This window comes from Trematomus bernacchii, unplaced genomic scaffold (genome assembly GCF_902827165.1).
Source record: "Trematomus bernacchii unplaced genomic scaffold, fTreBer1.1, whole genome shotgun sequence".
Classification (NCBI taxonomy): Eukaryota; Metazoa; Chordata; class Actinopteri; order Perciformes; family Nototheniidae; genus Trematomus; species Trematomus bernacchii.
The window spans coordinates 811,311-824,058 of record NW_022987616.1 but is presented as its reverse complement, the minus strand read 5'-3'; the positions used below and the strand labels follow the sequence as shown (position 1 = coordinate 824,058).

The following is a 12,748-nucleotide window of genomic DNA, read 5'->3' as shown; positions in this document are numbered from 1 at the left end:
GGAAAGTGGCTTGTGGATAGAAGTTGCTGGTTCAAACTGTTAGAGGTAGTATAGTAAAATGTACACCTTCTATTGAGATACTTTTAAGAATAAATCCATTGCAATGATTTGGCTACTTTTCAGCCAGATGTATTAGGCTGAGGTGTGTGTGTTGTGACCCAGGGAATTGGTGGAAACCAGCATGTGTCTTCTGTCAGGTTTCACTGTATAAATAAAGGTTGTAAGTTATTACTTTGCATATCTGCTCAAAGTTCAATTGAGCATTGGGTCCTGACCTGTCCCATTAATTCCCTTCGCAGTGTCTGCCTCCTCCTTCATTAGTTTGAATCCAAAGCCAAACAGGAAGAACCACGTCTAAATGATTTACAGTAAAACAGATAACACACACTGGATGATAGCGGGACTTTGCAGCATTATCTGGATAAATTAGAAGATAAAAGGTTTTTCTCTCAGGAATGGAATGTAGAGCAGTGTCAGAACCACAATTTAGTGTATAATCGTGGCAGCTCCTAATTCAAGCAGATTCATCTGAAATGCAAAGACGTGTTTATAGTTTCCACCTGGTTTTCATACCAGATGTTGATGAAGTGCAGTTGTAGGGTTTGTCTGTTCCATTGTACTGGGTCCTAGTCCTTCCCATTTGGAAAAGTTAGTTTCAAATAATAAGCTTGTTGTTAATAAAAAATCAAGATCTCAGAAATTATAGTTTAAAAAAAATCGCAGATCATGTCATTTAAAGATGTTGGTGATAAGGTGTTGCTCAATCAGTTTTGGTGCTGGCTGCATCATCCTACTTGTTCAGGTCTCTAGAGAGTAAAGCATGTCATTGCAATGAGATAAGTGGGACATTTTTCTTTGATTAAAATACTCCCTCTTTGGTTTATATAATCGTCCCTGAGGTGTCATTTAAAAATTCACGTCCAACTTTTACCATTGAAAAAAAGAATAAGCCTACCAGTTGTGGCCTTTGTAATAACACAATGCAATACCTAATCCATTAGAACATTGGATCCTTACACTCCTTACTCTAATGCAACATTAGAGTGTGAACAGAAGTTTGCAGTTTTTCAACATAATTCATTAAAAGTGAAGAATGTTTGAACTGTGATTTTGTAAATGGTATTTTGTTATTATCAGTAGGAATGTAGAAATAATACTTGCATCTTCTTAACTAGTGAACAAAGATTATTCTAACATATGCAAGAGCAGGAGGGCAGTACTCTAAAGTGTGTAAAAAGCCTGAGTGTTTCCCTAGCATCTCATTAGTCTGAAGTTTATGAAGTGTTATGTCTCACATTGAGCAAGTAACTAACTACAACCAGATAGCCTGTGGCACACATACTGTAACTACCATACCAACTACTGTTATCAGCACTGCTCTGCATACCACCTAAGATAAGTGGTATTACCTGCAGGAACACATAATGCATGTTCAGTTCAAATCAGCCCCCTCATAATATGAGTAATACAGTGCTATTCTTTCAATCATATGTTGATTGATTTGATAGTATGGCTATAATGCATTATTTAAAACCCTTAAGTTTCATTCTTTATATCTGTCAATACCACCAGGGGCACTGTTACAACCTTTGTATAACTAGACTACTACTGTCCCCTTGTCTTAAACCTCAAACTGGATGTAGTTGACAAAGTGGAAGAGAGGTGTCAATTCTGATTAAGTTGAGAGGGAAGAGAAATGGACAGCGAGAGGGACAGGGATGAAGAAAGAGAGACTGTGTCACAGGTGGAAACATAATTTCCTAGGCAGCTCTGACACAGTCTGTCAACCAGCAGAGATGGAAAAGGACTCCTGACAAACATACACACACATTGCAGCACAGACGCCCTCGGTCTCACGAGTGTTTAGATACACATTGGCTGGTAAACAATTTCCCAAATTAACATATAAAGTGGAAAAGGTCCGCATAGACATGAACAAACAAACTTCCAAACTAACATTGCAGGCAGACTGCCTACTTCAGTTGGCTCCATAATAGTCTCTATCATCAGTAATGTAACTAAGAATCACAAGTGCTCTATTAGGCACATGTGTTTTTCCCATCAAGCTATTAGCATAACTACATAAATGCAAACAGCCCTGTAGTGCGTACACACGCTATTTTAGTAATCTCAGATGTCCATTTAAGTTGGAAGTGACTCTGGGCAAAACACACACACACATGCACACATACACACATATGCATTTCAGGCATTGTTCTTTTCTTAAATGCAAATGTTTTCCTCTACCTTAATGAATATCAACCATGTCTCAATGGTGCGCCATTGCTACAAGCATGTGATACGTGCCTTTTTTTATTTTCGCTTAAATGTGTTCATGTAAAGCTCCCATGATATACCAGGCACGGAATGAATGAGGTCTACGTAGGAGTCAGCCAACAGACAAAGAGGTCTTAATTGATCTCTTTCTTTTTCTCTCCCTATCTGTCGCTCTCTGCAACTTCATCATAATTAATAGGATATTACCGCAAATCATATGCGCAGTTGCTCCACTCTGGGAACATTATATTTAAGGGCCTTTATACCCAGGTTTAAGTCCAATGTTTAATAGGTGCAATTGAGCGAGTAAAATAAAGGTGGTAATCAGAGCCATCGTTTTTACAGTACATTCATATTTGAGACAATTGTTTCAAATGGAGAGAAGCCCTTTCTGCTCAACTGTTTCTATAAATGATTTCAACTATCTAGTGTCTGCTGGTGCACATGCCAGCAGGACAGAGTTCTGCACTGACTTCTCATGCAGGGCTGTATTCAATGATTGAAGGCAGCTCCAAGCTCTCTGGCCCAGCTACTGTATGCATCCATGCGGTCAGCTGAATCGGCCTCCTCCAAACCTCCGAAGAAGCATTTCAGAAGCACCTTACCGGGGCTCTGCACCTCTTGCCCCCTCTCTGAGGAGTAGCAACTTATGCACACCACCCCCAGCTAGTCGATCAAACCAAGCTGCACCTTTCTAAGAAGGAGGACTCTTTACGATTTACCTCTTTGGGGTTGTTTTTTAAATAAGGGTAAGGAGGTTTGTGAGTTGAGAGAAAGAAAAAAAAATACATAATTCACCTGGGTAAAGTGTGAGCACAGACGGCTTTTAGCACACACCACTTAGCTACAAGGCCGATGTTCACTTTGACACACTTAACTTTCTGCGAGGGAGACGGAGACAGGAACAAGTTGATGTGAAATGCAAGTTAAAGCTGTGGATTTGCCTGTGAGCAATCCTCAGCGCTAGTTCATTTTAGATGATGGGAAGACTTTGAGCAGGGGGAGAGCATCTGCTCTGAATGGTGAAAATTACTTTTAAACACTGCTTAAAGAAGCAGAGATGAGGGAATTATTATCCAAATGGATTGGACCCACTATTAAAGATAGGCCAGAGGCATGGAAGGGACGGACGGTCTGAAGAAGAAATGGTGCCAATTTGGAGATTATTTAACTTCTCTGGGAGTTCACATGGACAAGCTATTTAATTGTTCCATCCATCCAATACAATTTCCACCAAAATATGGCATTCATTGGTCAAGTCCAATAAGGGTCTCACCTTCATAGACTCAACATATTCATTGGATTTTCCTCCATCACAAGACTGCATTGGAGCTTAAGACATATCGTGATCAAAGCAAAGAGACTTTCAAACAGTATCTCATTACAACAGGAATTTCTATGGGGAAATTAATAACCAGTAGAAAGTGAATACCAGATCTGTAATTGGGTGCCGTATTTCTATTAATGGACTGTAGTAGCTGTGAAACTGTGTCAGCTTAAAGTAGAATAGAAGATGAATTCCAACTTTTACATGCTTAATTTAAAGTGGACCTATCATGCTATATTTGAATAATATAGTGTAAGACCATACCTATATAAGGCATATTTATCCTTTTTCTTTTCAAAATACCAAACAGATCATGCATGCTAGCCATGCCTCATTTCGCTCAATTTGCACTTTTTTAGCTCTGTTTTAGCAAGGGCTGATTCTGTGAGAACAGCACCACCTACAGGCCTGGCCTATGTACTACAGCGTCTCCAGCGCTTTCGAACGGCAATGGCCGTGACTGTCTCCTCCTGATTGGTGGAGTTGGCCCAATAGCCGTAGCGCTACTGTCCTGACGTCAGGACAGTGTTCAAATCTGGATCAGTTTTTATCTGATCCGTTGCAGCCCCTTTTTTAGAGATTTGGGTATGGAGGAAAATAGAGAGGGTTGTGTTTTCTGACACTTGGTGAGTTCCCTGGAACACCGGGGACACATATTCATGTATAAAAGACGTACAAAAGTGCATTTTGCATGATAGGTCCCCTTTAATACCAGACATATTTCCTGGTTTGCGTTTATTTTTTAAGTTTTTGATTGGAAGAGATGTTCAACCTGTGACAAGGGTTTGCTGGTGTGAACCGCCTGGCTATATTGGGGCTCAAGTTAAAAAAATTGTGTGTAGTGGTGTACTGCCAACTTAGGCGTGAGACCGCAGGTATCTCCGGCTTGAATAATGAGCCAAGCAACATGATTGTCTACTTTAGGCATTTAGGCAGTGTTAAAACAGGCAGCAGCTTGAAATAACACATCTTAAGGCCTACTGAGTGAATTTCCCTGTTACTTCCCACAGGTTTCTCACCATGTGTTGCTCTGTCAGGCCGGATTCTGATTCATTCCAACTGCCTGTGTCTCTAATTGCTCTCACAAACAGTCATATACTCGCCAACTCGCTCTACCTGAATGACAGGGCTGTGCATGATCCCACCTGCTGCCCTCTCGATTGTCTTCTTTGTCCATGTTGTATGAGTGTTCAATTGGCCCCAAAAACACAATACTGGCACGAGTGAATGAAATCTAAATTCAGGCTGAAAATACGTCCTTTCTCTCCCGCACCGTCTCAGTCACGCTCCGACAGATGACATTTGTCGAGACAGAAAAAGAGAGGGCAGACTGTTTTTGCCGGGCTCGGAAACGATGAGAGGAGAATAGCGAGGGATGATGAATAAATGAATAATACATCTGTGCTGTCATTCCTCTCTTCCTGCTCCACCTCCGTCTCTTCCTGTGTCAGCTGGAGTCGGTCCTGTGAGGCGCTCTGATCTTAGTTGGGATTGTCAGGTATGGTCGACAGCAAAGTGACACGTTGACGCCGGTCCCTCTGTGACACATGAAGCAGCTCTTTTGTTAAGTGGGGTTGACAATGCAAATCAGAATGGTTTACATGCAAACAAGTGCCAGCAGGTCTGCAGATGCTGTTAAGTGATATTACAAAAGTGGAAGGGTTCTTTAAGTTGCACCTGCTCCAATAGGGAATAATTGTCAAAAAAAACATATTATCTATTCCAGTTTATAACTCCCATTTCAGGACAATAGCTTTCCACTGTTATTTACCAGGGATCAGATCATCTGATGGAATTTCTGATGCAGTCTCTAAAAAGGATCTCTAGAGGCTTAAATACAAACACCCTTGAAAGGTTATCATTTATGATCATCATCAGAACAAAGGAAACAGTGACAGTGTTCTTTCAACCATATCATATGTATTAGACTCCATGAGCACTGAATCTCGTCCCCTCTTTCTCTCCTCAAATGGCAGGATGTTCTCACCTTAATTGTAAATGCACTCTTCTGTATGCAAATATCAGTGTCCCCCTCTCCCAACCTCCTTTCCCCATTCCCCTCCGATTTTCAATTAAGATCCAGACAGAGATAGAGGATCTCAAAGGGAGAGCACTATGGTGGGCCGGGCACTGCCTCTGCTCCAGACATATTGAGGGAGGGGGGTTATTGAGTGGCCATGACCCCGGAACACCCTCACCTCAATGGGGGATCACACATCTACGCCAGGCCTCTTTTACCCAATTGTAACACGTCCTGATCCACCCAGCCAGAGGTGGACGTGTCCTTGATTAGAATAGTCATTGAAATGAAGGATTGAAACTGACTGTTAATGCGTGTGCGAGTATTGAATGTCGATGGTCATTGTCTGATAGTGAGCGTGTGTTTGGGCTCAGGATTGGCACTGTATGAATATTAATAAGTAGATTGTATTTCCCTGTCTTATTATAAGGATGGCCCCTAGCAATATACTGCAAGTTGATATAGATGATTACGAAATATATCTTTCATTGGATTAATCATCAGATTAAAGGGTATGCTTTGGGAATGACCCTGCATTTGCAATATTTGATAACATACTTCTATTCTTCCTCATGAACTGTAGCTCGCTCAGTCCAGACGCAAACCCTGACGCATCGTTCCAGAGGGAGGGCTTCGGACGCCAGAGTATGTCTGAAAAACGCATCAAACAGTTTGAGAATGCTGCTGAGTTGGAGATCGTCAAGACGCGCAAGTCCAAGAGTATGGATCTAGGTAAATGATATGTTCTACTTTACACATGCACAATCACACATGTATGGGTTCAATAGTTTAATATCAACACTTGCTTATGTACTTCACTGTTAATCAGTCACACTGCTAGTTGCTGTCCTGGCCCAACAATAGTTTGAGACTTAACAACCTGTAGAATGGCAAAGTATTGTTCAAACATGTACATTTGAATGCCTAAAATTACACAGATAAGATAAAACATGTGATCTATAGATGTGTTGTTTTCTCACCTTTGGACACAGCTAGCTTTGTACTATAAGGAGTTATTTGGCAGAGCAGTTTTAGTGGTTTCATTCTTCTCATCTACCTTTCATCAAAAAGTGAATAAGCATATTTACCAACAGAACTTTTCCTTTTAAGGTCGTTGTTACTTTCAGTTTCTGGCCTTCATCTTGAGATCTAAGTACTTAGCCGTTTCACTACAACAAAGTAAAATGCACCCCTGAGATGTGAGTAGCAATCACTCAATGAATGGGAAAAGTGTGTGCTTGAAAAGATAAATAATATAATAAATGAGGTAAATGAGGTTAACTACAAAGTTAGCCTCTGCTGAATGACAACTTCAACTGTGTTTTCACAAGAGCTGGTATGATTCTTTGACCATTCCTGTTGGCCACCCCAAAGTGTTGATGAAATAGATCTTACTGTAACCTTTGACTCCTCAAGCCCTCAATGTATCTTACCCTTTAGGACTGGGTCAGTACAAGATGCATTACTATGAGATTGGACACACTTTCAAAGCAGAAATACCCCCTACACACACACACACACACACACACACACACACACACACACACACACACACACACCACACACACACACACACACACACACACACACACACACACACACACACACACACACACACACACACACACACACACACACACACACACACACACACACACACACACACACACACACACACACACACACACACACACACACACACACACACACACTCCTTTTATTCCTGCCCAGCCAGCACTTCTCCTCTTTGGCATCCATCCCCTATGGTGTTGTGTCCAGTAGAGCATAGGTGAAACACAAGAAGCAAGAACAAAATGACTGCTTTAGTGACTGTCTAATGGGGAGGCCGGTGAGATGCTTGCATGTGCAGGCACACCCTCAAACACACAGTCTGTATCTAAAGAAGAAGATGGTGTGAGTTCAGAGCCTCTCCCACTGAGACTGAAGCAGAAGCTGCCTTCTCTCGCATCATTGGCTAATCATAACAGATAACAGTCTACTCTTTTCCACATGGAGCCCAGAGAACTGTAGGAATCTTTGACTCTCCCACAGACCAGTGCAGGTTCAGGCCACTGCACTCAGCTCTGTGGGATCCACCTTCACTGTGTTAGTACTACCCTTTGTACGCCCTCAAAACTTTTCTACAAAGTGAACCCAGACAACACAAACTTTCAGTGGAAAGTGCTGCTTAGCAGAAAGATAACAGTAGGCCATCCTAAAGGTTTCACTGAGCAATTATTCCAGCATAAAAATCATTTCCATTATGTTCTTAGTATCGAGTACAAGTATAATTGGCTATAACTGAGTACAGTAAGTGAGCAGAATGGACAGGATGCGAAGATCGCTCCATGATGGCGTTCTCATCATTGCAAATGCATATTTTATCAATTCATTTAATCAAAAAAGCTACTTAATTGTTCCAAGTTGGCATCAGCATGTATTTGTGAATTTGATTAGCTCTAAGAAACAGCAGTGTGTTTTACTCAAGACAATGCCTCACTCTTGGGATAACTAACGTTATTGATTTTTTACAAAATGATTTATCTATTACTGTATGTCGTCTTAGTTCTCAAGATCAGTGTTTACAATGTATTACTCAAATTCCCCTTCTCTACCTGCAGGTGCCAGTTGAGTATGTGAATATCCTGCTTACAGAAATCCTTGCCAATATCTAATCATAATCTATTAGAGAGAATAACACAGCGTTCCAATGTTGCAGGGAAATAACCTACTTGTTCTGCTCATATAATAACTCTAGTAACTGACATGAGTTCCTGGAGGGGAAATGTTTCAGTCAATACATGGAACACAAGCTCTAGTGTGAGTTCAAAATGAAAGCTACATTTAATGATTTGTATCTGATGTCACAAATGTTCCATACAGTATATCTCAAAGGCGCCTACTGCTGTTGATTATTTTAATTACGTTTTTACATCAAAGACACACAATGAAAAATGGCCTATGGGTTATGTATAATATAATTGAAAATAAAGAGGCCAGAATATATCCTTATTCCTTTTCAATTGCACACTGTTGGACATTGCAGTTTGTCGTGAGTAGTTGCATAGTAGTGCATGAGCAGGTGTAAGAATACCTACTTTCCATTAACACTTAAATAAATCAGTTTTGTGCTTTCAAAGCTGAACGGACTAACATGCTCGACAATGCTTTCCCCTACAGACTCTCATTTTATTCTGTCACTTGATTCCCCCCCCCCCCCTTCTTTTAATCATGTTTCAGGTGCTTGCAAATCACATCAGCAGATGGATTTCATGACTTTGAAGCCCATCATTGTTGAAATAGGCTAAACTGGTCAGACACCCCCCTGTTCAATCCCATTTAGATGTGGAATAAGATTGAGTGAGGGTAGAAAAGGGAAGAAAGAGATGTGAGGTGCTACGGCTGGCAGTAATACATTAGCACATTTCAGACACTTTGCCTTGTAAGCCTTATGATAGACAGGTCCTTCCATGGAGTCTGATATCTGTTCTTACATCACTATTCAGCTTCTACCCTGCACTTTCTGATTCTGTCTCTTTCTTCTTTGCATATTCTCGCCATCATGGTACAGATGGCACTAACCAATCTTACTTGTTTATGCTCTTTAACAGTAGCAGATGAGATTAACTGCAGCACAAGAACAAATGAAGGTAAGCAACCATGCCTGAATCCACCCAATACTGTCACAGTTATTACAATGGATGCTATGATAGTTCATCTGTTTCCATGGGTCATTACCGGAGATTGGAAACACAGCCCCACACTTTCTCAATAACCAGCTCATAACCAACCATTATTGGCCGTGTGATCTTGGCACCTTTAGTCACATATGGAGGAGAGAGTTGTTTGAGGTAATTGCAGCATGATCAAAAGAGGGTTTTCATAATGCTGAGAGGGAGTTGCATGGTGTTGAATAGAGACTTGGCAACTAATGTGTGAACCTGTGCCATTGTGCTCGTTCTGCAGTGCAAACGAGTGAAGAAAAAACACTCATTACTCAGGATTTGTGTAGGGTTGGATGGAGTGGCATTTGCAATAAAGAGACACTCATTGCCATTTGGCCTCTTCATCTCTTTGCAATTGATCCATCATAGTCGGGCTGTTTTGAGCTGTGGTTGGAGCATTTTAAAGTGCTTACCCTCTATGAAATTAAAACATAATGAGTTAATCACTGAGTCACAGGGGAATATTTTTGACTCTTTTTCAGAGCACTAATTAAAGTGCCTTTTGCAAATCACATATATTACACCTCACCTTATAAGTTATTTCAATTATGCAGCAATAAAAAAGTAGTTGTCATTTTTCTTTTCAACAAACATTTTACTGATTACATGCACAACCGCAGGACAGTATTGAGCATCCTTGATTGAGATATGAAACAGTTGGGCTAATGATGATTCCTCTGTGACCCAGCGTACAGAGGACGTCCTCTGTCGGGCTAATGATCCACAACTCTCAGAGAAATAGTAGCCCGGTCGACCCAGGGACGCCTCACTTCCAATGGGATACCTGGACACGGCCTTCCCCCGACCACCTTGGAGGCTATTTTTAACATAATTACCCTTTTACCGCCCTGCTTAAAGCCCTGGCTCTCTGAATAAATTATGTGTAATGGAGCCCCTGTCTGTACACAGATCTTTACATGCAAGTGCCCGTGGTGAATAATGGCTGGGAAGCATAGTTTTAGTTGCTCTAATTATACTATGGTCTCCTGTTCCTGTAATAACCACTGCTGATTTATTCATGGAGTTTGCCATACCTCCTCTTTAACGTTTAATAGCAATGGATCTTCTCCAATTAACTGTCCTTGCCCTTATTCTGGCAAAGAAACACAGCACGCTGGCTTTTTTTGTGTTTGGCCGTCACACAATCCAGGTGCACTTCCCCCCTATTTGGTTTGATTGTTTTTCTTTTTGTGTATTTCATTTTGATGATTTTCATTTGTCCTCCAGACGTGTGGGGAGTGACAAACTCGTGTCTGTATGCAATGGGGGAATATGTATTTTCATCCCTCTGAATAAGAGGAAGATGAGGAGCAGAGCACTGAGGCTTCTGTTGTGTGATAGGAATCACATAATAGACTGGCATACAGAGAGCTGTCCGTCAAACTCTCCCAGGAGAGCCACGGCTGCTTCTGATGAAAACAAAGGCAGGTTCGAGGCAGCCTGGGTCTATGGGCAAACTCCCTCTCTTTGCCTCACTCTCCCCCTCTCTTTGTCTCCCTGCTTCTCTCAGTCATTCGCTACACTAACTAGAAACAATGGCCAAGTGGATCGTGGTGCGGAATACCGAGTGTGAGGATAATTCCCTGCTTCCGATTAGAGCAGATGTCATTTGTGTTCCCTTGAACTGTTGCATCCTCCGCAGCTCTAACTTGCAATCCCATTGTGTTGAACATGCACCCTGGCTTCTGCGTGTCCACTGTTGGCAGGCTTTACTTATAAGCTTCATGAAAACCCACATTTACATGGCATTTGCACTGGGTTGATTGAGTTTCATACACAAAGTATGAAAAATGACGGCATTTCCCTGCTGCGCTGTATCTGTGCTCGTTTCCTTTCCTTTAGATTGTCCTCTCTTGTCCTTCGCATGATGAGATTACTCCTTTCGAACCAAATGAATTACATGATTTTTACTTGCATTTGCTGGGTCTTGTAAGACTGTTCATGCTTTCTTGGCACTGAAATGTGCCATAGTAATCAGAAATGGAGGAACAAAGCAGTCAAATGAATCTTCTGCTTTTAACCCCTGGACATTTGTAGCACACAGTAAAGTTTCATTTGACTGTCCAATACAGCCTGAGGGCACACACACAGATGAGCTCTTCCCACTAAAAGGGATGCTACATTATAGGATTGGTGTTCCTTTTCTTTTTTTTAATGGTGCTTTCAGGATTGAGTTTAGGTTCTCTGGGGATTGGCTACTTTTATTAACATTGACAAAAAGGCGGAGAAAATGGTGTGTTAAAGACATAACGTTTACCAGGCTGGAAACCCAACACCACTGGCTAGATGACCTTTTAGCCTATCTGACTTCTTTGACACCATATCTATAGAAGCCATGGAAGATAGAGAAGCACTCACACTCTCAGTATGGCTGCATTGGTAGCAAACACAGCAGAAAGAGGAATGCCCTTGTGACCTTAAGGTTCTTGAAAGTAGCTTGAAAACCTTTAGTTTCCTCAATAAATGTCAAGATGAAGAAAATAGGAAAAATACATCTCCAGCTCTCTCCTGCATTTGTCCTCTGCAAGTCGCTTTGTACATGGTGTGTGTTTGAACCTTGAAACTCAGATAGCTAGCTAATCACTAGTGAGCTGCTGCAGGTTTGCTTGGTTAAGGGATCAAGAAGAGAATATCAAAGGGGTTGAGACAACAAAAGAGACAAGCTGCCACTGGTAAAATGATGATAACAGGAGCAGAGCTTGTATGCATTTCTGCACAGCTCTGCTAGTTTATCCTGTTCTCTCCTAAGCTCATTCATACCCTGCTTTTGCAAACTTTGTGTATTCACAGTTCTCCATGTTTCTTCTCATCCTGACTCCATCTCTCAAACGCTAAAACAAATGTGTTTTGGAGGGGATACTCCAAACAACGGTCACAAATTGTTTTCTTCCAATGATGGAGGTTTGTTTTCTTTGCCTAATATGTGTTTGGCTGTGCAACCCTCCATGTAAAGATCCACTGTGATCACCCAGCAGCAATGGGTCATGCCTCATTTAGGCCACTTTAAACATGTCGAGGGTCTTGTTGATTATAGCTTATATAGAAGTATGTGTATGCTGTGAGTTTCTGTTATTGTGTCTATTATGGAGTCCCTCTATGGGGCACACGCATACAAACATATACACCTAGTGTTTGCATGTGTGTGTTCTGTTCAGTGGAGGTAGAGACAAGACCTTATAGCGGTATTTGCTATGAAAACTAACATGAAGAGCTGTAGGAGACGTTTATTTACACCACGTGAAGCCACAGAGGAAACTGCAGCACACACTCACTACATGTGGAGGGTCTATATGGTCTACAGGGAGTCGTAAAGATACAATGCTGCTCTGTCCAGACTCCATCGACATATGCTTAGCCCTCAGAGAGTCAGTGAGGCTGCAGAAGTAATTGAATCAACAG

General features: G+C 41.5%; 1 protein-coding gene across 6 annotated transcripts in view; it reads left to right on the top strand.

The window, feature by feature from the left end:
- The window catches only part of LOC117483951 (partitioning defective 3 homolog), a 284,671-nt gene that overhangs the window by 175,840 nt on the left and 96,083 nt on the right, over window positions 1-12,748 (top strand). For 3 of the 6 annotated variants that reach the window (XM_034132308.1, XM_034132305.1, XM_034132303.1), the window contains 2 exons: window positions 6,208-6,356; window positions 9,236-9,274. In XM_034132308.1, the coding sequence (XP_033988199.1) occupies window positions 6,208-6,356; window positions 9,236-9,274 (188 nt within the window). The remainder of the gene's footprint in view (window positions 1-6,207; window positions 6,357-9,235; window positions 9,275-12,748) is intronic. The other 3 variants (XM_034132309.1, XM_034132307.1, XM_034132304.1) reach the window with 2 other exon arrangements.